The sequence below is a fragment of the Ascochyta rabiei genome, chromosome 6, assembly GCF_004011695.2.
Source record: "Ascochyta rabiei chromosome 6, complete sequence".
In the NCBI taxonomy this organism is placed as follows: Eukaryota; Fungi; Ascomycota; class Dothideomycetes; order Pleosporales; family Didymellaceae; genus Ascochyta; species Ascochyta rabiei.
Window position 1 is genome coordinate 1,227,058 of NC_082410.1, and position 22,810 is coordinate 1,249,867.

General features: G+C 55.6%; 12 protein-coding genes across 12 annotated transcripts, besides 2 other annotated features; 2 read left to right on the forward strand and 10 right to left on the reverse strand.

Moving 5' to 3' along the window:
• Nucleotides 1–1,012: 1,012 nt before the first annotated feature.
• Nucleotides 1,013–4,402, reverse strand: EKO05_0004302 (transcription elongation factor spt5; the record flags this gene model as incomplete). The annotated part of the gene is made up of 3 exons (XM_038938684.1): nucleotides 1,013–2,291; nucleotides 2,339–3,813; nucleotides 3,866–4,402. The coding sequence occupies 3 exons, from the start codon at nucleotides 4,400–4,402 to the stop codon at nucleotides 1,013–1,015; spliced, it is 3,291 nt and encodes a 1,096-aa protein (XP_038800111.1).
• Nucleotides 3,696–3,766: a tandem repeat.
• Nucleotides 3,873–3,991: a tandem repeat.
• An 84-nt stretch (nucleotides 4,403–4,486) lies between the features above and the next one.
• Nucleotides 4,487–5,619, reverse strand: EKO05_0004303 (transcription elongation factor spt5; the record flags this gene model as incomplete). The annotated part of the gene is made up of 3 exons (XM_038938853.1): nucleotides 4,487–4,726; nucleotides 4,776–5,540; nucleotides 5,587–5,619. 3 exons carry the CDS (start codon nucleotides 5,617–5,619, stop codon nucleotides 4,487–4,489), a joined length of 1,038 nt encoding a protein of 345 aa, XP_038800112.1.
• A 227-nt stretch (nucleotides 5,620–5,846) lies between these two features.
• On the reverse strand, nucleotides 5,847–8,099 carry EKO05_0004304 (uncharacterized protein; the record flags this gene model as incomplete). Its single annotated transcript, XM_059636357.1, has 2 exons — nucleotides 5,847–7,750; nucleotides 7,814–8,099. 2 exons carry the CDS (start codon nucleotides 8,097–8,099, stop codon nucleotides 5,847–5,849), a joined length of 2,190 nt encoding a protein of 729 aa, XP_059492340.1.
• A 636-nt stretch (nucleotides 8,100–8,735) lies between these two features.
• Nucleotides 8,736–9,952, reverse strand: EKO05_0004305 (uncharacterized protein; the record flags this gene model as incomplete). The annotated part of the gene is made up of 3 exons (XM_038939130.1): nucleotides 8,736–8,899; nucleotides 8,952–9,076; nucleotides 9,129–9,952. 3 exons carry the CDS (start codon nucleotides 9,950–9,952, stop codon nucleotides 8,736–8,738), a joined length of 1,113 nt encoding a protein of 370 aa, XP_038800114.1.
• A 433-nt stretch (nucleotides 9,953–10,385) lies between these two features.
• On the reverse strand, nucleotides 10,386–12,885 carry EKO05_0004306 (uncharacterized protein; the record flags this gene model as incomplete). The annotated part of the gene is made up of 2 exons (XM_038939086.1): nucleotides 10,386–12,646; nucleotides 12,696–12,885. The coding sequence occupies 2 exons, from the start codon at nucleotides 12,883–12,885 to the stop codon at nucleotides 10,386–10,388; spliced, it is 2,451 nt and encodes an 816-aa protein (XP_038800115.1).
• A 302-nt stretch (nucleotides 12,886–13,187) lies between these two features.
• On the reverse strand, nucleotides 13,188–14,071 carry EKO05_0004307 (uncharacterized protein; the record flags this gene model as incomplete). Its single annotated transcript, XM_059636358.1, has 2 exons — nucleotides 13,188–13,378; nucleotides 13,429–14,071. 2 exons carry the CDS (start codon nucleotides 14,069–14,071, stop codon nucleotides 13,188–13,190), a joined length of 834 nt encoding a protein of 277 aa, XP_059492341.1.
• Nucleotides 14,072–14,433: 362 nt separating this feature from the next.
• Nucleotides 14,434–15,168, forward strand: EKO05_0004308 (uncharacterized protein; the record flags this gene model as incomplete). Its single annotated transcript, XM_038945553.1, has 1 exon — nucleotides 14,434–15,168. The coding sequence occupies one exon, from the start codon at nucleotides 14,434–14,436 to the stop codon at nucleotides 15,166–15,168; it is 735 nt and encodes a 244-aa protein (XP_038800117.1).
• Nucleotides 15,169–15,313: 145 nt separating this feature from the next.
• On the reverse strand, nucleotides 15,314–16,424 carry EKO05_0004309 (uncharacterized protein; the record flags this gene model as incomplete). Its single annotated transcript, XM_038938765.1, has 3 exons — nucleotides 15,314–15,487; nucleotides 15,540–15,957; nucleotides 16,060–16,424. The coding sequence occupies 3 exons, from the start codon at nucleotides 16,422–16,424 to the stop codon at nucleotides 15,314–15,316; spliced, it is 957 nt and encodes a 318-aa protein (XP_038800118.1).
• Nucleotides 16,425–16,893: 469 nt separating this feature from the next.
• Nucleotides 16,894–17,766, reverse strand: EKO05_0004310 (uncharacterized protein; the record flags this gene model as incomplete). Its single annotated transcript, XM_038945554.1, has 1 exon — nucleotides 16,894–17,766. One exon carries the CDS (start codon nucleotides 17,764–17,766, stop codon nucleotides 16,894–16,896), a length of 873 nt encoding a protein of 290 aa, XP_038800119.1.
• A 352-nt stretch (nucleotides 17,767–18,118) lies between these two features.
• Nucleotides 18,119–18,577, reverse strand: EKO05_0004311 (ubiquitin-protein ligase Anaphase Promoting Complex; the record flags this gene model as incomplete). Its single annotated transcript, XM_038938681.1, has 4 exons — nucleotides 18,119–18,198; nucleotides 18,248–18,311; nucleotides 18,359–18,390; nucleotides 18,436–18,577. 4 exons carry the CDS (start codon nucleotides 18,575–18,577, stop codon nucleotides 18,119–18,121), a joined length of 318 nt encoding a protein of 105 aa, XP_038800120.1.
• Nucleotides 18,578–19,088: 511 nt separating this feature from the next.
• Nucleotides 19,089–20,156, forward strand: EKO05_0004312 (uncharacterized protein; the record flags this gene model as incomplete). Its single annotated transcript, XM_038938724.1, has 2 exons — nucleotides 19,089–19,809; nucleotides 19,858–20,156. The coding sequence occupies 2 exons, from the start codon at nucleotides 19,089–19,091 to the stop codon at nucleotides 20,154–20,156; spliced, it is 1,020 nt and encodes a 339-aa protein (XP_038800121.1).
• Nucleotides 20,157–20,818: 662 nt separating this feature from the next.
• On the reverse strand, nucleotides 20,819–22,473 carry EKO05_0004313 (uncharacterized protein; the record flags this gene model as incomplete). Its single annotated transcript, XM_038938814.1, has 3 exons — nucleotides 20,819–21,254; nucleotides 21,307–22,127; nucleotides 22,177–22,473. 3 exons carry the CDS (start codon nucleotides 22,471–22,473, stop codon nucleotides 20,819–20,821), a joined length of 1,554 nt encoding a protein of 517 aa, XP_038800122.1.
• Between the last annotated feature and the right edge of the window lie 337 nt (nucleotides 22,474–22,810).

The window sequence follows — 22,810 nt, forward strand, 5'->3', positions numbered from 1 at the left end:
CGGCTGTCGTCCCGGTCCAGGCAAGGGCGAGATGAGCGACAAGGCGTGCAGGCGGAACAGGTGCAAAAGGAAAAAGGCATCAAGATTGGAATCAGCTGGCACTTGCCAACGGACACGCTCGGATGAAATGAAGAAGCCTTGTGGCCTTGTGGGCACATGAGCGACCTCGCCGTCATCGTCCAACATGCGGCTAGACAAAGGCGGCAAGCTCACCAGCGTATCGATAACATGCCTCACCTAATTCGCGCGTTCACGACACCTGCATCATCTCTGGCGTAGCTTCCGTCGTGTTCCTGCAGCTGGCTCTGCATCCCCCGTTACCCATTTCTCGCCGTAAAGCGGCGCTCGAGAGGCTGCGGTTAAGATGAGCAAATCTCCCACCCCATCACCGCAGCGGCCTTCCCAGCTCGCCACGACATGTGTGAGCAGACCCGGGAGGTGGTCGCACATCATTCCTCTTCTGAACCGGACGGGAACATGGGCCGCACTGCATGCTGCCTCGCAACCCACTCTGCCAGCGCGGGGTCCTGAAAGCCGGGGATTGTGGAGGCCTGCTTCCTGATTAGGCGGTAATCTTCAGCGTCGTCGAGTTCACGAGGTCCACCTGCAGCAGGTGTCGGCTGAGCTGAGCATCTGGCCGTTGTCATCTGCACGCTGCTCTTCACATGTCAGCTTACGAGCCATGCAGGAGGAGGACAGTGCGAGGTCGGACGCAAGCCTGCACTGCCGGCAGCTTCTGCTGAAACTGGGCATAACGAATGGCTACCAGATGTTTGGAGGCCATATAGCTTAGCTCGAGATCCTACCGTTTTCCTCTCTCGCTCGTCAGAGTCACTAAAGGATAGAGGCAGCAGTAATGGTCTCTCAATTGATATCTCATCCTGAAACTCCAGCAATGCAAATAACAAAAGTACCCAAGCGATCCATGGTAAAGAGATGCGTGAGACCCATCCCTTACTCGTTCGCAGACAGCTCCCGTAGAGAGCTCCTATCTATACAATCTCCATTGCACTCAATGGTAGCCGGGATCCTCTCCGCTCGGCGCTGGTGTCGAGATATCCCATGCGCCTGGGGTCGGTGCTGCCGCTGGTGTAACGCCATAGCGATCGCCTGGCGTAGGCGCGGAATAGTTGCCCGGCGTGGGCGCGTCCATGGGCCCGCCAGGTGTCGGTGCAGAGTAGGCACCGTACGCACCAGGTGTTGGCGCCGCATACGCACCTGGTGTGGGAGCGTTGTAAGCTCCCGGTGTAGGTGCAGATAGGTTGGACTTGGAAGCTGGGTTGCCAGAGCCAGAGCCTCCCCAGCCAGGCGTGCGGCCGCCAGAGTTGAAGCCGCCGTATGCAGTGCGGTTGCCATCGTTGCCACCATAGGCCGTGCCTCCGCCGTAGGATGTCGCACCGCCGTAAGACGTAGCGCCGCCGTATGCTGTCGCTCCACCGTATGATGTGCGGCTGCCGTCACCGCCACCGTACGCTGTGCGTCCGCCATCACCTCCCCAGCCAGGTGTGCGGCCACCACCGCCCCCTCCCCAACCAGGCGTGCGACCGCCAGCGCCACCACCGCCACCCCAGCCCGGCGTTCGACCACCGCCATTGCCCCACGCCGGTGTGCGTCCGCTGCCGCTGTTGTGGCTGGGTGTGGAGCCAGAGAAGCCCCCACGCGAGCGATCTGGGAACTTTCCGCCGCCGACGGGCATGCTGTTGCCAGTGATGGGGTCTTTGATCGACAGGAGCTCCTTTTTGACCGACACCTGCTTGTTCTTGGTGTGCAGCTCGATCCGTGCTTCGTCATTCATAGTGTCTTTCACGATGCCGAGAAGTCCCTTGTATGCACCCTTGCGGATGATGACTGTCTTGCCAATCAGCTTGTCGCGGCCGAAGCTTCGAGGAGGAGGCATGGGTCCGGAGCTGCCATTTGCGCCAGCGTTCAGCGCTGGGTTCAAGCCACTGAGATCTTGCGCTTGGGCTCGCCCACTCTTGGCCGCCATGGTGAGGACGCTTGTGCTGCGGACGACAAAGATGCCCTGGTTCTCGACCAGTTCGCGGTTCTGCACAAAGAGAATACCCCTGTGGATGTAGAGAACCTTGCCTTGTCGGTTTTCACCGCCGTACTCTTTGACATTGTCTTCGTGTCTGATTTCAGATCCATCACGGTCTGTAGCCACAGCATTTCGGTTTCGACCGGCGATCTGAGAGACCTGGGTATGGAGGAGTGTGCGCACGTCACCCTGCTGGTCGACTACGCGCAGCACCTCGCGGTCAACTCTGACGACGCAACCAATGGTCGAGGCACTACAACCGTCAGCGGATGAAGCACATACTCACAAGTCTTGACTTACTCAATCTGCACAAGGTCGTAGAGGTCGAAGTTGGAGTCTGCACCGACAGTCGCAGAATCGGCAGCACGCTTCAGGTCCTTGCTAAAGACCGTGATTTCCTGCTGTGTCGAATCGCAGAGCAGAGTAATCTTGTCGTCCCTGATCTTGGTGACCAGACCGACTTCATCGACGTACTTGCTGCCGCCGATGACCTTGACGTGATCACCCTCGCGGAACAACTTTCGCAACGTCTTGACGGGGGCATCGATTTTGCGGCCCCTGAGCTCGCCCTCGCTGACTCGGAGAGTGACGATTTCACCAGTAACGGTTACGGTAGTACCTCGAATACCTCTCTGTTCACCGGTGTAGATCTCGACATTGTCTCCAGAAGCAAAGGCCGCGCCAGTCTCGGCGGCCTTCTGTGCAGCTTGAACGGCGACCAGGTCCAGGGTCTCAGAACCATCCGCATTTTGTATGGAGAAGTACTGCAGCTCCTCCATCTTCGGGTTGACTCTCTCGGATGTTACATGGTTGACCGGAACTTCCTTCACCAGAAAGCCGCCAATGTAATCGTCGCCCTTATATGTGTACGTTCTCTGTGCCCCGGAGCCCGCCATGGTAAGATGCTTCATGTGCCTCTTCTTCGCCTCAGCCTCGCTGAACAGCTTGGGAGGTGGTCGTTCGGTCTTTGGTCCGAAAAATCCTCGTTTGCGCTTGTTGTCGACCGCGGCGTTGGTATCTTCGTTCAGACCGTAGTCCAGACGAGGGACAATCTGCACTGCGCACTCCAGACCATTGCCGGAGATCTCAACAACCTTCGCCAGATCGCCCTTGTAGGTCGGTGGCCGGATCATGCGCACGAACTTTCCAACTTCTAGAGGCGGCCTCCTCTTCTTGCGGAGCAGATCTGGGCGCTCCTTGACGTCGATGGACAGCATCTCGCCGCTCATGAAAACGTTCTGGATGCCCTCAATAATCTCCAACATGTCTTGCTTCGCGTCGGCTTCCACGTAGAGGTATCCAGACTGTGGGCCGTTAGGGCCACGCTCAAAGGCCGAATAAACCTTGACGGGCTGTTTCGCGCGCATCTTCTCGTCGATGCGTCTCTGGATGCTCATGATGATCTCGCGCTCCTTGGTGGGGCGGCACTTAACGCTCCAGATCGAGGGGTCGTTGACGGTGGGAAGGGCCAAGGGTACAGCTCCGGTCGCGCCGCGACGAGCGGTCTGCATCTGCCTGCGGCGGTACTTTTCGTCGAACTCTTTCGCGAGCTCCTCGACGTCCATCTGCTCGTTGACCTCACGGCGCATGTCCAGCTCGCGATGGTGGCGGTCGTCGAGGTCGGCGTTCGTGGTCTCGAGGAGGTCATCGGGGTGCACTTCGTCCTGGATGTCATCGTCGCCTTCGTCTTCCTCTTCCTCCTCCTCGTCGACTTCGGCTTCGACATCGATGAACATGTTGCGCTTGGCCTTCTTTCTTCGCTTTGCAGGCCGTGTCTGCGAGAAGTTAGTACGCGCTCTCATCCGTTTCGGCACCAGGCCTGCCTACCACAACTTCATCTTCGTCGTCGTCGTCCTCATCCTCTTCATCGTCATCGTCGTTCTCCTCGCCGCCTTCCTCGTCGTCGTCATCATCGTTGTTCGCTCCTTCAGCGGCGTCGTCCTCATCGTCCTCCGCTGCAACAGGCCGGCGCACGGGTGCGTTGTCCGCAGGCAAGTCGTCTTCGTCGACTTCGACTTCAGGGTTGAACGGCTCGTCGTCCGAGCCGGAGTCGCGATCGTCGTAGCCTGACATGGTGTCGTCGATGAGGAGGGTGAGAGCGGCGCGCTGGAGTCGAGGAGAGCTGGCGCTGGCAGCTCTTTGTAGAGGCCTCGGTGAGCGAGATGGCACAGGCGCTTTTGGCGTCTGTCTGTTCAAAGAATACGGCAGCAAGCCAGAAGAAGAGTGTGTGGTTGAATAAAGGGAAAGACGGCGTCCAAGGACGGTGTAGAGGGCTTCGTTGGTAGCGAGGGCGTAGGTACTGAGGGAGGCGCGAGCAGATGGAGCACTAGCGTCACCAGCCACAGTGGCGTTCTTCCGTACCATGGCAATAACTCAAGCATATATAAGATTGTAGTCCGCTTTCCTTGCATGTATAAGATTGAAGTCCGCTTTCCTTCACGATTACAACTACAGCCTCGCTTTCCGCTTCTGCAATTCCTTCTCCGCCTCCTCGTTGATCCTCACAACGGCCCTCCCCCAAGCCTTGCGCTTCTGTGCATCTGCCAGCGCCCGCGATACAGCCTCGAGCCCCCAGTAGTCCTCCTTATAGATGACTGGCTGTATCTTGCCGTCGTCGGCCAACCTCATGAAGCCGTCCCAAACGTCTTTCGTCCTTTGCGGATCATGTCTTCCGTCCTCACCAAATCGCTTTGCTTCATCAGCCATTGAACACGTGAGGAAAGCATTTCAAACTCACATAGCCATGCACCATGGCGCTCTTCAACAGAATGCGATTCGCCCGGATGCTCTCCATCTTGCCGCCCCTCGCTGCAAACCCTACGACGACAAGTCTGCCTCTGTATTTCAGGCATTGAATTCCGCTCTCTACCGCACCGATCGCATCGTACACTACCTCCACGCCTTGCTTGCCAGGTGTCAGGTCTTTGACCTTCTCTTCCCATTTCGCATCATGATAATTGACAGCAGCGTCCGCACCGATTCTTTTCACCACCTCGCCCTTTTCCGCATCTCCAACAACAGCAATCACCTGGGCTCCAAGCGCTTTCGCAATCTGTATTGCCATAACACCCAAGCCTCCGCTCGCACCCAGCACCAATACCGTCTCACCGGCCTTCACTTGCGCGACACTAACAAGAGCACCATAGCTTACAGCGCCACTTGCACCGACCGCACAGGCCTCAGCGTTAGTCCACTGGTCTGGCACAAGGCGCACACTCGCTTCGTCAACGCAGATTTCCTCTGCGAAAGAGCCGAGACCGCCGCCCAAGACGCGTGCGCCGGGCTTGAAAAGTGATGTGCGTGGGGCTGCAGTGACAATGCCAGAGAACTCAGTACCTAGAATGAAGGGCGGTTGCACGTGCCGCTTGTTGTTCTGGTGCAGGCCTTGGGCATATAGAATGTCAACATGTGTAACTGCCGCATGTGTAATCTTGATGTGTAGTTGTTTGGGTGGCCGTGGTTCGGGCGTTGCTACATTTCTGGGTTGTACGCTCGCAACATCCTAGGATGGGTAAGCAGTTGACAGGAATATCGATAATACAACTCACTGTCATGAAGCGGTCAACGAGTATCGCTTTCATCGTGTGCAGTGTGGTTTCACTGGGGACTGCTCGCGATCCTGGTCCTTTTACATGGTCGGTTGATGGAAGACGATGGACGACGCATCGCTATGCAGGGCGGGAGATCGACTGCAGTGGGGTCACTCATGCCTCGGTAACTGCGTACAGCGCTGACACTACAACAACCGATCAGAGACCTCCTTCCTGCAACGCGTACCCACCAGTCTAGAAAAGGATATCTGCTGTTGCTACCAGCCTCCATTAAACTGTCCGTTTGCTGCGGATAGCATGCTGTCATAGAAGACATTGCCATCAACCCCCATCTTGGTAGGCAGATTGTCCAAAAGGTCTTCAAACTCCATCATGTCGATGTCGAAGTTGAATGCCGCCGTCGCTTCGCTTGATAGAGGGACCTCGGGGTTGGAGGGAAGGGCTGGAGGCAGGAGCGTAGCCTCCGCGAGCGAAACATCGTCAAACCCTGCCGGAGTTTGAGGTGCCTGGGTTGACGGGACTTGAGAATGAGCTCTCGGCTGAGTCAAGCTCCTCGCAGTCTCGGACTTCTTGGAGTACTCTTGCAGTAGAGAGGTTAGTACCCGCACACCGTGATTCGCAACTGAGCTAGTTGGGAAGGATGCCAGATACACGACAGCACGCTTTACGCAAGCAAGATACTCCTGCGCCTCTGCGTTGATTTCGGAGCGATGAAACAAATCGAGGATCAGGCAGATGCCGGCTGTGATGCAGAAGGCTTGTTCGACCCAAAACTGTGGCTCATCGGGTTCTCGTTTGGGGTACAGTGAAAGTACGTGCCTTGCTGCTGTCGCGCACGCCCACCGGCTGTAGGTGTACCGGACGTCCTTGAAGCTCTTGTTGAGGAAGCTCTGGTGGATCATAATGATCTTGTGGCTACAGGACGCTTCATGTAGTCTTCGCGCCCAGCTGACCCATTTCGGCCAGTGAGGCTGGAGGGGTGTCCGATGCGACAAGCACTTGGGAAGTGTGTCTGCGTAGTTTGCTCGTAGCTCTCCATCCCACTTCAAAATTAAGTTGTACCTCGACTGCTCGTCCAGGTCCTCGGCATCCAGCATTGCATCCCCGAACTGGAGCAGTAGAAAGGCGTACTCGAAGAAGTAGTTTCCGATCACGGCAAAAGTCGGCGTGCCTTCCTCGACAGGCATGATCGTGTCCTCGTCGAAGATAGCCGGCTTTGCGGTAGTAAAGTGCTTCCGTTGAACATTGTATCCTGGGAAAGTTTGAGAGCTCGAGCACAGCCACTCCTGGGTCGCTGCGGTATACCAGACCCGACGACCAATCTCGCGCTCGATAAAAGCCTCCTTCTGTTCCTCGTTCAGGTACGGTAGCCTTTGGTCGTCGGGATGCGCACTGAGCCTATGCAGGTTCAAACCTCGTGCAATCACCATTGCCACGCTACGTAATGCAGCCCATTGATTCGACGACCCAACGAGGTGCTCGAAACCGTGCAGGTTAAAGATGGCCTGCACCGAGTTCAGATGATATCGTGAAGTGTAGTCACCGAGGTTTAGACAGGTCACAGTTGCGGCTCCCCACAAGCGTGACAATCGGACTTTCTCCTCGATGGTGAAGCCCCACTCGAGCGACACGCCTTCCGGTGCTCCAATGAGACCGGAAGAGAGGATGGAGAAGAGCAAAGCGGTCCACCGCCAATCTACCGTCAACAGGTCTAGCTTTCCCGACTGATTGCAAGCTTTTTGCAGTTGTTTCCTGAAGCTAGGGCCATGATATAGGCCACCAGCCCAGTACGTCAAGTATTGTTCGTGATATTCTACGATCTGAGCGATTTTCTCAACGGGAGGCAAGAGGGACTGCATTTGCATCGACTCGACTGCTCTCGCAGCAGGCGAGAAGCAGCTGGTAGAGTTTGCTGCAGTTCCGACCTTCTCAGTGAAGGGGGTCTCCTGCAGTCGCGTGTTCTTGGACTCTTGGTCCAGTAGGTTTGGCGTCGATACATCTTTTTCTGATATTAGTGCGCCAATTGTGATGTCCGGATACCGAGAAGCGCCCGCCGACAGAGCTTCTGGTCCCACAGCGGATAGAGGGCCAGCCAGCAATGTCTGTGATCTGAAGTGCGGGGGCAAGGCTGGATCGCGACCACGTGATGGGGTTTGAATATCTTGGGGATGATGAGCACTTGACCGGAGGAACGTAGCCCGGGTAGGACGACGATCGAACATACCAGGAGTTAAAGCTGGCAGCCTGAGCTGCTCAACAGGCTGCATGGCCGGTGGAGTGTCTAGCGAAGATGCGGTCTCGCTGCTTGCGGGCCATGACGCACTCGGTGAAGATTTCCTGGGGTACTTTCGATGTACAGATGGGTCGTAGCCTCCGGCCCATGTCGTACTACACAGGTGGCCTTCGTTGTTCTGCACACATCGGCTGCACGGTGCCTTTCCCGTCTTGCTGCGGTCGCACTTTTGCCGGCGTTGGCTGCATCGCGTACAGGTTTGGCGTTGCTTGGGCATGTCGCTTAGGATCTTAGCAGTTTGTCGGTTAAAGCGGCTGAAGGATTCGTACTGTCGGTTGTACACTACCTGGGGTTTAGGCGGGGATCTGGATCGAAGGCGACAATTTCCACATTGGCTGGATTGGAACAGATTACACGTTAGTCGCGTTGTCCGATTTGAAAGGATGCGCGTATATCGAGGTGTGACTAGGCTTCACAGTGGGCATCGACGAGGGTTGTGGTTGTGGGCGTTGTGCGAAATTGTACATGGGTGTACGACCGTAGTGTCCTTTTCAGTCGTCCGCTCGCCTTCGCGTTCCTTGGACTCCGTAGAAATCTGTCGTCGTTCCAAAAATCCCCACAGGACTGGGTCTGCAGCCGCGCGTGTAATCACCGTCGGCCGAGGTGAACTACGAAGTGTGTGATGCAGGCGGAGCAGAGCAAGACCAAAGAGTGGCCACGCACTAGCTTTCGAAGCGCTCGGGGCCATGACGGACCGCTGCGAAACGCAGGCCAGCCGTTGCAGCGACGGTTCGGAGCGGAGCACCACGCAGCGCGGACACCGATTCTCCGATAGCAGTTGTGCACAAAACGCATTGCGTTGGAGAAAAAACGGATACACTTACCATTCAAGCCCTGGCCAGAAGCGCGACTGCTAACGATGCAACCTGAACCCTTCCTCCCACACAACTGCGCCAGCGTGTTGAGCATCGTCCGCAAAGTACACACACTCAACACGGTGAGTGACAGAACTATGACCACCCTTCTTCCGATACAGCGCGAGGCATTGCCAGCAGAACTCCTGTTTGCACTTGGTGCCTACGCAAACGCAGTCAGGAGAAAGAACGTGCACAGCTGGCGCTCAACTCACAGGTCATATGGTCGCACCCATAGCTCTTTTCGATCGGGCGTTTGCAGCCCGGGCAGATCTTGGCTATCTCCTGCATCAGCCTCTTGCTCGCTCTCTCCTCTTCTTTCTTGATCTTCCTGTTCGTTCTGGAACCTGTCAGTGCCATCAAACGCTTCGCACAATACGGACGGGACGGACCTGTAGTCGTGTTCCTTACAGCTTTCCCCCTTGTGCCACGCCATGTTGTGCTTGACGCAGTGGCTCTGCCTGCACCCTACACAGCGGAACCGATTCGAGGCTCCTTTGTGCACTTGGCCGGATTTGCAGCCCTTCATAACACACCAACGGAAGCCTGGGATGGCTTCAAGGGCGGCCTTAGCGCTGAGCTGGTCATACTTGCAGAAGACGTCGGACGGCGCGAACCGACGGACGTCCTCATAGGCCAGGCGTTTGGAGCAGGTAGGGCAGTTGATCTCGTCCCAGATCTTGGACACGAACGTGGTGCGGATCCATGTCCGAAGACACCTCCGACACACGTCCGCATTGTGGCTGCACTGTGCTGTTGGCGGGTGGGAAGAGAAGTGTGAGAGCGAGCGGCTGTCGGTGCAGATGACACATTCTTTCTTCTCTTTGGCTTTTCGTTCATGCGACCCTGACTTCGAATGTTGGGATCCAGAGTTCGGATTCGAGGGCCGGGGTACCTCGATGCCGTGGCGACGATTTGGCCCGACATCATGGTAGTATCGCCGATCTGAGGTAGTGTACTTTCGTTGCTTATCGACCTGTTCTCCTCGAGCGCTGGTTGGTGCTGCATTGCCGGGAGTGTTCTTTAGAGGTCTCGAGGAAGACTTCACGCTTTGCCCTTCCGGTCGGTGCGAAGTGCTTCGATGGAGCGATCTCAGCGCATCATACGAGCTTTCCAGGACATCGTCTGAGCCTTCGTTTTGCCCGCGGTACTTAGAAACCGTCGAGCGATTGCTCGCTCTTGTGGACACTGTGTGGCGGCTCGAAGTCTGTCCCATGGCGCCAGGCTGGAGGGGGTTGTACCGCAATGGTCACGAACCCTCATGAACAGCTCATATTAGAACAAGCTGACGGTATGTAAGCGAAACAGACGAGTGAAACGCAGAGAGAGTTGGTGAACAAAGAAAAGCCCGGGCTGTAACCCTCAGTGAATGAAAGACAAGGGCGGCCGTGCCACCGTGGATGCCTGACGCATATCGACGCATTGGAACCACGTGAACGAGCGACGTTGATGCAGGGCATCGTCTACGCATCCGAACGCTGATCTTATGCACCCTGATAACGCGTTGTTCATGCGGGGTTGCGAAGCAGTCAGCACGCTGATTGGGTTGTGGCTGCAGGAAGGCTGAAAGAGGGTACCAGGCCGAACCACTGAACACTCCCAAGACATACTGCTGAATTGATGTATCTCCGCAAGCACACGAACGACTCTCACCGGTACAGTCCCCAGCCTTGGTATCTGTTGCCGTAGCAGTCCAGCTCTCCGGCGCCTATATCTACTGGCTTCCGCACCACGGTGATGTTTCCCGGCCAGTAGCCTTCCACTTCTGGGTCGGTCTCTCCCATGCCAATCAGATTGCTGTATGCAGACTTCTTCTCCCCGCGAAATTTGCCAATCTCTGCAACTACATCGAGTTGCGGCTGCACTGCAGGTTCTGGTCTTCTTGGTTCTGTTGCTGGGGCAGGGTGTTGGACAGCCAACTCAAGACCACCCATCGCTGCCAGTGGCAGCCCACGTCCAGGCTCTCTCGTTGGGACACCACACTCTTCGTCGTCGAAGAAGGAAAAATCGAGCGCTGCTGCTTCCCAGAAAGCTTCTGAGTCTGCGTCTTCGGTAGATGACTTCGTAGGGTATGCCCTCCAACTTGTAGAGATCTTCTTGTGTGCTACCTGAGGAGGTGCCATCTCGAAGACGATACGCTTCAGCGCAAAGAGACCACGTGCGTACTCTCGCTCGGCAAGATTGCGGCTACGCCCAGGCGGCAGCATGTACGTGTGTCTTGCACGCTGCTTGGCTATCGACGCTTCTTCTGCGGCGTCTTTGATGTACTGTGTAAGCCGATCAATAAGACCTCGATCGGTCGTAGACGTTGGAACATCGGTCAAAACCAGGGTATGTACATTGGGAAGCATGCCTGGGTGCAGCCGATTTTCTTGTGACTGTCGAAGCTCAAGCCTGGCCCTGCGGTCCTCGATAAAATGGGTGGAGTTGTGGCGCGACCTTGTGCCAGAGGATCTGTTTGGCATGCTGCTAGAAAGAACTGGTGAAAGTGCCGCCAAATGGTCAGGCGACGAGTCTCCAGTAGAGAGGGGTCTTCGTTCCTCACTGCCAGGCAGAAGCGGGCGGGTTGGCGACATTGGTAAATCCACGAAAACTGGTTCTGGTGCATACGCTGCACCACGTTTGATTTCCTGCGGCTCCGGGGTGACTTTGATCGAGGGCATTCGCGCCAGTTTACTATTCTTCCGCCATGTCAAGGCCGCTTCGGATGGAAAAGAACCAGGCAGTTCTACCGGGTAAGCGGGACTCCCAGGAAGCTCCGAGACGGCGTTGTCCACAGAGCTGAGTTCAGGCATGGGCAGTTGCTGTTGAGCAGCTTCGAGTTCATGTGCATCGGACGGTGCGTACAAGCCAAGATCCCCATTAAGCTCGGCCCGTGGTGATGGGAGTGCGTCCACTGGCGCATCCTCGGTCACGATCTGGTAGTTGATTCTGAGATACTTCATCTTAGGAGCAGCGAATTCCGACAGGATGGGCGTCATCTTCGCCACACCTGGAAGATTCATACTGTCATCAACGTTCTCTTTGGAAGGCTGCATGGGTCTCAACAGCACAGCGGGTAGGACTCCGACATCTAGTACCCGTAGACGCTTCGATCGGAGCAGTCCGGAGATGCCCTCGACTGTCATGGAGTTTCGGGACAGGTACAGATGAGTGATGCCTATATCCCGGCCCTCCTCGATTGCCAGGCTGCCGAAAAACCCTTTGGTCAACCTCTGTCGAAGATGATTCACGAGATCTTCCGACTCGTGCGCATCCAAGCCTCCGTCCAACTGACCATGCTCGACCGGAGGTAGAGGTGATCTTGTCACATGCGCCGGTATAGTCGTTTCTTTCAGGCAGTGATCAAGGAGCAGCCTAGCGCTGGAGTCCGTCAGATGGTTGTCGCTCATGTTGAGACTCCTGACACGGGTACCAATAGAAGGCGCGATGATCGAGAATTCAGCATCTTTCAGTCCCAGGCCCTCGAGATTCAGCACTCGCAGATTACGCAGATACTTCAACTTGCTCAGCACCACATCAGACCGAGCAGCTGGCGTTCTCGACAAGTCCAAAGACACGAGATCAGGGAAGTGAGGAAGCGCTTCTGCAAGACCAGTAGACGTCCCATTAGTGCAGCCTGAAGCATCCAATAAGCGCAGGCCAAACATAGGATATGCAACTGGGCGGTTAGCGGTCCACCATGAACTGGCGTGTCGCAGAGTCAGGAGCGCTGCGTGGTCGAAAAATGGAAGTCCGTTGACCATAAGGCATTGGAGGCGAGGCAGTCGTTCGAGGCAGTCTCGTAGCCACTCAGAGTGTGGCCCGCCATAGATCTCTGCGTGCGCTGGCGGGAACTGGAGAGTATGCGTCAAATCGCGTACAAAGGATCTCGCATACGGTAGGGTGCGCTTGAAGCGCGTAAGAGCGGCTGTTCAACTTAGCACTTGTAGCACTCGTACACCGGCTCATTAACCCACTATACACAGTATCGTTCTCTACGCCAAAGTGAGACGCAGGGCTACCCCACAGGTGCGGTGTGAAGATTTCATGCCACTTCTTACACACGAGAGCTGCCGAGCAGATATCGTCCGAAGGAAGGTAGGGTGCTATCAACGTCCATGGGTTCTGCTGAATCGCACTCTCGTATGATGGAAGCAAGTCATCCATTGTGCAGTCGTAGACAGCTCAGTCTTGGTATCTGTCGGCCACACATCGGCGTCGCAGTCGTGTAGGAAGCATACCCAGAGCGCCTGAGTGTGAACAAGATACGACAAGACCTCATGATCGTGGCAGTGTTCGACGGTGTGCCAATGAGCGAAGGTAAGGCAAACTACGCTAAGGGCCGATCTAACCGAAGTCGCACACGGCCATGACGCGCTTTACATCGATACCACGCTGTGAGACAGTACAAGAGCGCAGTCTTGAACTTGTGTATCTTGGAAATTGGTCTCGTTCGATTCACACTCCGGTCAACCCTCCTTCTCAGCCTCTGCATCTTCCCCCCTCATCACTCCTTTCTTCTCCCTGCCAAGAATCGCCTGATTCTTCTTACTATCCCCTTCCAACCCCGCAAGCATATCCTCACAAAGCCCTGGAACCCTCATCTCAAACACATCCCTGATAACTGCGTATTCGTAATATCCACACCGAGCAATGGGCACTGTATTCATCAGCACGACCCACTAAACCAAAACAAAAAGGCAAACTCACCAGTCTTCTGAATATCAATCTTCCCGTCCGTCAAAACCCTCTCGTCGATATGAATGCCAACAACCCGTCCAATCACCACGTCTACAGCCCCCATTGGCGGATTCCCCGGCAGCCGCAGCGTGGTGTAATGCTCGCACTCGAATCTCACGGGACTATCTCTCACCATCGGAATCAGTTTCTTCTCGCCATTCACATCGACCTCGCTAATCCTGCTATCGATTTTTGCCAGCCCCGCGTGCTCAAACTCGTCGACGCCATACTCTGTCTGCTCGGCGGTGATGTTGACGGCTTCGCGCAGGTCGTAGGTAGCTAGGTTCCAGCAGAACTTGCCCGTGGCTTCGGTGTTGATGACGGTGTCTTTTTGCTGTGCTGTCGGTGTTTGGTTGGCGCTGAACATGACGTACGGAGGGTCGAAGGTGAGGTTGTTGAATTGAGAGTAGGGCGCCAGATTCGCCTGGCCGGTTGGGCTGAGCGTGCTGATCCAGCCGATAGGGCGGGGCACTACGCAGGCCTGTGATGTTGGTAAGTGTCGCGGGTTGATCTGGGGAGTAATATGTGTGACAATGGTCGAAATAGGTGATATATATACCTTGAAAGGATCATGAGGCAGGCCATGGTCGTCTTTGCCTGGGCGGTAGAACATCTTCAGGGTCTTTCTTTGATCAAACAGTCGTGTTGTTGCGACCGTACACTATAGCCTAGCTCTTGAATTCGGCTTATATACTTATACCAGACACGATGACTTGCACATCCCGAAGCACCAACGGGCTCGGCATCGGGCTCCACGGTAATAGCGGGGAACCACAGCATCGGCAACTGTAAACGGACGCTGAGCGTCATACGCTAATGCAGCTATCCGCGCGGAAGAAGTGCCCTATCCCACGCAGATGAAAACATTGCTTTATTAGGACTCGCTCGACTGTCCGTTCAGCAACAACCCTCGGTGTTGGCTCGGACCATCAGCCTCGCAGCATCCGAACCAAACAACCAATCTCCACAAAGAACATGTCACGGACGATCCTCATAACAGGCGCCTCGTCTGGCCTTGGGCTGGCTTTCCTCAAACACTACACTTCGCAAGATGGAAGTTCGTCGATCATCGCCCTCGACGCAAGCCCTCTCCCGGTAGAGACACATAATGCACTCAAATCAAGCAATGTAACCTTCGTCCAGACAGACGTCACTTCGTCTCACCAAATCTGCTCGCTCGCGGCCAAGCTCTCCAATGAACCCATTGACCTCCTGATCCACTGTGCGGGTGTACGGGGTCTGGTCCCAGAGGTAGTCAAGGAGAAAAGAGGAGATGTCGCTGCGGCAGAGACGATGGATGTCATGGATCACTCTACTTTCACCAGGGCGTTTGAAGTAAACACCTGGGGCACTTTCAATGTCGTCACCTCCTTCCTGCCTAACCTCCGCCTGTCGCCAAATGCAGAGGTGGTCATTCTCTCGAGCAGAATGGGGAGTGTGAGCGCGAACAAGGCGGGTGGCGGGTATGCGTACCGAGCTAGCAAGGCGGCGCTGAATGCCGTGGTAAAGAGCTTTGTGCTTGACGTACCGGAGGCCACGTTCTTGTTGCTGCATCCAGGACGTGTGGAGACGAAGCTCGTGGATTGGAAAGAAGAGGGAGCGATTAGTCCAGAGGAGAGTTTGCAGGGCTGCCTGAAGGTAATGGAAGGGCTGACGAAGGAGGATAGTGGAAGATTAGTTGATCGGTTTGGAGTGGACATCCCATGGTAGGCTGGGGACGATTATACTAGAGATAGACGCATGGAGTTGGCAAGACCATAAATGAGTTCATCAGTCAGCATTTTCTACTCGTTTTGTAGTTATGTTTGTCCCCACATCTCATTCCATCTCCATGACACGCTCACAAACTGCAGTCTTAGTCGTGGTAGGTCTTAATCGAGTTGATCAGGAAGTACACGTCGTCAAAAGCGGAGGGTGTCTTCGCAACATAGTCGTTGCAAGAAGCGAAACCCGTCCTTGCGCGACACTGGGTGTAGCCGTTCCAAGCCGCACCGCCAGCAGACTCACCACAGAAAGTGATGTTAATGATCTTTCAGATATTAGCTGCTGAGAGTACACTCATTGTGCACAAGGAGACACACAATCTTCATCTTCTTCCAGGCGTTGCCAATGTCGCAGTTTTGAGGCACGAAGCACATGACAGGCATGCCCCATTTGCTTGGGTCAGGGCTGTCGCTCTTGATGTCAGCTGGAATGGCGGACTCTGCGAAGTACCAGATCTTGATACCGCCAGCTTCGATCTGAGTAGCCCAGACACCGCCACCGTTCCTGTTGAAGGAATCGCCGAACGTGCCATAAGGAGCAGTGACACCGCAGCCTCCAGTATCGTAGTCGCAGTTGGTACTCAACACAAATCCAGTGCCGCTCTGAGCTGTCATGGTGCATTGGCTTGGGTTGGTGAGGAGGGTAATCTCGTTCCGAGGGAGGTAGGAAACGGACTCGACAATGTCGATCTCAGAGTAGACGTCACCATCATGTTCATCGTCGTGCGAGAGCCAGCTTACAGCCTGTTAGCATGTGTGACGGTAATAGATTCGATTGCAGTCGTTTTCAGAGCTTCGAGGCGGACGACATTGGTAGAGTACTGATGATTAAACTTACAAAGCAGGCCACATGCCACAAGCGCTCGCTGGAAGATGCTCGAAGTCTGCAATGATAATGCCGTTGTCGATTGTGTGATGACTCTCGAGACGCACGCTCTTGCGGCCACCTTGAGGCGTCACATCGACGACAGAGTTGTTGTCGACACCAAGGTAGGTTTGGCTTCCAATGATTTTGGCAAGGCCCGTCGAAATGGCTTCATCCTTAGAGACATAGCTGGCACACCCACCAGTGTACTTGTCGTGGGTGTTAATGAAGTCAAACGAAGTGAAGAAGTTGTATGCGTCGAACTTCTTGTCGAGCTTGTAAGCCTCAGTGACGCTGAGAGCAAGCAGAGTGCTGAGAAGGCACTGAAGGAGAGCCATGACTGTGCGGAGGAATGGTTGTAAGGACTGTGGTGTGAAGGAGAGCGAGTTATGACAGACGAGAAGCAAGCTTCAGCTCGCTAATGGTGAGGTGAGAGTATTCATCACACACACCGTCCAAGCGCTAGCTATTGGACGGCAGGCGCGACAGGAGAGGGAATGGACTACGTCTCTGACTCAGAGTTGTTGCTTTCTCGCTGGAAGCCAATCCGAGGATCAGCAAACTCTTGAAGAGGTCTTCGCAGCGCTTCGCAGAGATTACATGGCACTGTAGACTTTACGGAGCGCTTTCCAGAGCGCGAGCGGACAGTGGCATTATTGTACTTCATAAATCGTAATACGGCTCTGCCCACATGACTGTTGCGGGGGTTGGAGTCGGCTGGGGAAGAGGTGACCATCTAGCCTTGCCGGCACTGCCTGGCTGTAACGGGTGCTGTCTGATGAGATCAAGTCCGTGGTGAATCTTTCATCACGTTTCTTCGACCGCGCTCTTCTCTCCTGTGTCCGGCCTTAGCTCTGCCTGTGTCTCTACCTCCTTCTCCCTAGAGCCGAACCCTGTGATCTTGCTAGCCACCGCGAGACTACCCTCGATACCTTCTACGAGCCCATCGAGCGCTGCGAAGATATCGCCCTCGTTGCGTTCTCTTGCCTCGCTCAGAATGTTGTCACCAGGGCGCCCCTTGGCTTTCCCCTTCTTTCTGTTCGACACCTCTACTCCCTCTATTCGCAGCATGAAGCCTTGATCTGGCGAGCTCTCGTCGAAGGACGGCGCTGTCCGTACCGACGCGTTTGTTATCTGCCAGGCCGAAGATAACGACTGTGCATCGACGACTGTACGCCCGTCTGCTCCTACATCAACTATGAGGTAGTGCTCTCTAACGCCAGGTATGGGAGGTGGCAGCGGAGACTCGACAGACGAATGCTGGTCTTCTCTCCCTTCACTGGCCTGGTCTTGGTCTTTCTCATGCCCCTCTAGTGCATCATGTGGCAGGTATCTTGTATCGTCTAGGCCCAGACCACGCATCGACGCCGCCGTCACGATGACAGGGTCGTCGTCTGCGAAGACATAATGTACGTATGGATGATAGTGCTCGCCCGACGTTGAGTCTTCTACGAGGGCAAAGAAGGGCCTGAAGTTTGGCGGAGGTAGAAGAGTCTGCTCGGAGCTGGGTTCAGGGTATGGTATCTCGTCGTCGTCGGGCGCGTCTCCAGGCTGCGGCTGCCGCTCTTCTGGCAGGTTGTCTTCTGGGGGCTCTTCGAACTGCGGATGCGCCGGCGATCTTGGTGCGTTCGCGGACCGGGGTGGCGGAGGCGATTTCGAGAGACTTGGGTTGTTGAACATGGTAAAAGGCGTTGGGTGGATCGAAGACTAGGAACAGCTACCAGAGCTCCGGTTGAGCTCGACGTTCGTAATCGATAACGAGTATTGTAGTGGTCCGTGCACAATGGCATGTGAATGTTGGACAGACCTGATGCAACGTCAGGACGGACAGTGCAAGTCACGTCTTCATTTCTTCTACCTACAAGCAATCCCAGGGGTATCTTCCAAACGCCGGTTGAGCCAAATGATTGCCGCGGTGTCCTCCTACGCATCCTGCTGGTGTGAAGCTAGCCCTTCTGCCACGTCCGAGCCTGTCGAAGCGGTGCAAGATGTCTCTTCGCATTCGTGGTGTCGTGTCTTGGGGTATCTGGTATTAAACAGGGCCGCTGTCTGGAGCCTGGGCAGGCTCTTGGGCACCGGTGGCGGAGGCATCTTGACTCTTCGATTTGAAAGCTGCATGTCGGTGTCAGTGACTGCAATCCAACATCCAGGCGCTACTCACGTTGACGACACATGGGGCACTTTTCCTGCGAGCTCTCCTGCTTGAGCCACGAGAAGATGCAGTGCTGCGCCGTGTCAGTCAAACTCCTTTCCTACTCGATGGTGAGTGTACCATGTGGAAGGAGTGGTTGCATTCGCCGAGGACTGCGGATAGTCAGCAGGATCATCGAGGCGCATAGGTCGACATACGCAGCGGGCACTCGTCGCCTGGAAACTTGCACTTGGAGCAGGTGCTGTCGTAGGGGTTGCGGCAAATACCACACACGTCGTCGTCGGGCATGTCCCAGCGCCAGGCGGCCACTGCATTCCACTCCTTGATTGTGACCTTCATGGCTGCTTGGCTTGTTGCTTGCTGTCGTCGGCTCTTGGGACGAAAACAAACAGCTCGGCAGAATGCCGGCAGAATGATGGCAGAATGGTGGCAGAATGCTGTCAGCAGGGGTCAGGCGGGCGGTCAAGCAGCGACCCCTGCACTGGCTCGTGCTGCTCCACAGCTCCCCCACAAAACACAATGCCGGTCTCGGATGACGACAGTCGGGCAACAGACCGATAGACTTGCAGTACGATAGCATCCCGTCCGCTGTGAATGTCACAAACACAGTAGGCGATGCTGACCAAGAACTGAAGCCGCGGGTAAGTGCAGTCCCAGGCCCCAGCGCAGAGAGGGTGGAGGTTGCGATGGGCGCTCCTGCAGCTGGCTCTAGTCTGGGAGCTAATTCGTGCCCTCAATCGCGCAATGGACAAGCAAGACAAGAGCTCCTCTCTCGCCTCGACACGCTCTCCACTCTCCTAAATTGCGGTGACTGATAGTCCTCGATAGCCTACAGCTTCCCATACCCACAATGCTGCACCGACTCTCCAGCTTCCGTAGCTTCCTGCACCCCGTCCCCAACCTGTCTTGCACTCGCACTTTTGCAACGGGCAGAGCCGCCATGGCCCAGTACGGCCTCGAGACATATCTTGTCAGCCCCGCTCAGCTGGACACAGCGCTTAAGAGAAACATCAGCAGCAAGCTCTCTACAGCGCCCAAGATTGTCCCGCTGTGCGCTTCGTGGTTCCTGCCCAACGATGGCCGCGACGGCAGGGAGACCTTTCTAGCCGAGCGCATTCCTCGCGCGCAGTTCTTCGACCTCGATGCCGTCAAGGACCCTGATTCGCCGTACCCCCACATGCTGCCCTCAGCGGAAGACTTTGCCATTGCCATGCGCAAGCTGGGCATTCGAAGGCACGACAGCGTGGTCGTGTACGACAGCAAGGAGTTGGGCATCTTCTCTGCTCCTCGAGTGGGCTGGACCCTGCAGGCGTTTGGTCATACCGACGTACACGTCCTGAACAACTTCCGCAAGTGGGTAGAGGACGGCTACCCTACAGAGAGCGGTGAGCCTAGCGCTGCTGACGAAGTCGACTACCCTGTGCCGGAGCTCGACAGTACAAAGGTGGTAGCCTTCGAGGAGGTTCGTGATATCGCAAAGGAGCAAGGGCTGGAAGGTGCAGAGGAAGTGCAGATCCTCGATGCCCGAAGCCTAGGACGATGGAAGGGTACTGACCCAGAGCCGCGAGAGGGTACGTTTCAGTCCAATTCGTCTTGTACCTCCCATGTTGACTTGATAGGCCTCTCTTCCGGACACATCCCCCACTCGACCTCAGTCCCCGTCTCTGAGCTCCTAGACGCCGACAGCAAGACGCTCCTGCCAGCTGCCAAGCTGCAGGAAGTGTTCAAATCCAAGAACATTGACCCCTCAAAGCCCATCATCGCCAGTTGCGGCACTGGTGTTACTGCGGCAGTCATCGATGCAGCTCTCACCGAGGCTGGTTTCCCGCTTGAACAGCGACGAATCTACGACGGCAGCTGGACAGAATGGGCACAGAGGGTCAAGCCAGGCGATCGTCTGATCAGGAAGTCTGAGTAGATAGCTCTGGCTGGATTGAGTGTTCGTTTCCTGTGTCCGGCAGATTGATACCCATCTCGTTCGCGTACAGGCAACGATTGTATGTCGCTATTGCGTTGGTACTTTACGTGCATGATTGTCAGAATGCGATAGTGCTCGCTTTCACCATTTTCACCTACATCTGACTGCCTCATCGAATGTCTACAGACTTCCTTGCCGCCATGACGTCTCTGTCAAACACCGAATGCTCGTCACCCAATGCTAAGAAACCTGCCCCAAGCCCAGTCAAAGCACCTCGAGACGTCTACCCTAATCATTACAAACACCACCGAACACGCCGCGAAATCGGCTCGGAACATCTTCCACAGAGCTTAAACGCATTACCTGAAAGCAGCGCACCTATCACAGGCGCCGTAGTAGACGCATGCAGTAGAGACAAGCACCGCTCCTTCTGTATTTAGCGAGCAGCTGCATGGCGACACAAGCTTTTCCGCCGTGCGTCGTGGCTGGGCTAGGCAGTCTTGGAGGGTGTCGTTGTAAGACTAGGTGTACTCACGAGCACGATGCAAGTCAAAGCATGATGTTGAGTGCAGCATTTTGCATTGATTGGAGAGTGTAGACTATAGCAGGATATCATGATGTCGTTCCTTTCATCGTGACATTGCCGCAGCGGCAGCAGGCGTCTAGAAGACGTAGCGGAAGTTGGGGTTTTCCTTGTCTGTCAGATCGTCGAAGCCGTGCGCCGAGTTGATCTCCTCGCCAAACTCGCGGTCCTTCTTGTTGTTGCGGCGCGTCAGGTCCCAGCGCAGAAATAGGATGACGAAGACCAAGACGCTGTAGCAGCCGAGGTGGATGGAAAAGGCCTTGAGGTAGCGTGGCGCGTCGCCGGGGAAGAAGACTTGTGGTCCAGTGGCGTTTCCTGCGCACCAGGCTAGGAAGTTCATGGTGATGCAGACGGATTTCTTCGTCTGCCCTCCGACGTTTCGCGTCAGCATCGACATGCCGAGACCCTGCGCCGCCCAGAAGGTGAAGATGATCCAGTAGGAGATGAGGAGTCCGGCGCGGGTAGCGTGGTTGGTGTTCTTGACAGTCATGATTACGATTGTGCCGATGAAGGATCTAGGAGGCGTTAGTTTGTGACATACGATTGAAAATGCTGGGCGAGACCTACGGAATCAAGAAGACAAGCATGGTGTACAGGTTCTGGTTCCACTTCCTCGTTGCCCACGCAGAAGTCATGAGCGTGAAAATGATAATGGCACCAAGCACCATGGCGAGAAGCTGCGTCTCGAGAACGCTGAACTCGAGGCCCTTGATGATGATGTTGTAGAAGGCGCCGAGTCCGGAGGTAGGCAGAGTCGTGCAGATCTGAATCAACATGTAGCAGTACGTCTGAGGATCGGTGAGAGCCTCCTTGAGCTGGTACGCGCGGAAGGTCTTGTTCTGGAGACCGGTCTGGTTGGACCGAACGCGCTCGACCATCAGCTTCTTGTCCTCTTCCGAGAAGCACTTGGCGCGCATGGGAGAGTCCGGGAGCCAGTAGATGACGAACAAGCCCCAAAGGAAAGAGATACAGCCATAGGTGATGAAGATCGCCTGCCAGGACCTGATGGCTGCATGGCCGGGGTTAGGCTTGTATGAAGGGTGTCTGATCTGGGAGAAGGCGTAAGCGAGCAGGCCACCGACCATCTGCTGCGCTCCGTTCATCATGTACCAGTAGGTGACGACTTGAGCCTGCTCGGAGCGCTTGTACCAGATAGAGCTCATGATCAGGAACGCAGGCTGGCAGACAGCCTCGAAGACACCGAGCAGAGTTCGGATAGAGACAAGGGCAGGGAAGGTGAAGCAGACGGCGTGCAAGCACAGAACAGTGGACCAGGCCAGAATGTTGAAGCCAAGGTATTTGGCCACGGGCACACGCTGGATGATCCAGTTGGTCGGGTATTCAACAACAAGTACAGCCAAGTAGATACAGGTAGTCAACCAGGCGAACTGCAGGCTCATTAGCTGAGGTGTCGAGAAGCATCTGACTTGGACTAACCTTGGGTGTGAGACCAGGGATATCTTCACGGATGCCCATGATAGCAGCAAAGGACATTGTACCCTTGTCGAGCGCCTGCAGGAAGTAGGTGAAGACCATGATCGGAAGCACACGCCTGTCGATCATCTTCTTCAGGCGCTTGTCCTCCTCCTCTGTGATGATGACTCCAGTGGCATCGGCGTACTTGGCGACTTCATTGTCGACACGGGTGTAGTCGACGTGGTCGCCCTTCTCATCAGCGCCTGAGAGGGTGCGCTCGAGCTGCGTGATGTCCTTCTTGTCGTCCTGAGCGGTCATATTGACTGTACCTCCCAGGGTTGGCACTGGAAGAAACTGACTTGAGAGAAATTGGAAAAGAAAGACCTCAGGACTCAGAATGAGCTGCAGAATGCGGAGTCCCCGACCTTGATATTTCTACCCCGTGTTGATTGTTCCGTCTGTGTGTTGCATCCCCAGTTGCCCCGGCTTCTTAACCCCATGCGGACGTCCTACTCCGCAATGTTGGGAGCACCAATGCCACGCCCGCCATTCATGAGCTTGGTCTATCATGGTGCGGCCCACCGTAGGATTCGCTACGACCAAGACCAACCCTGAATCGCTAGTCCCCCAGGTTCGGCGCCCCGGATGTCATGTC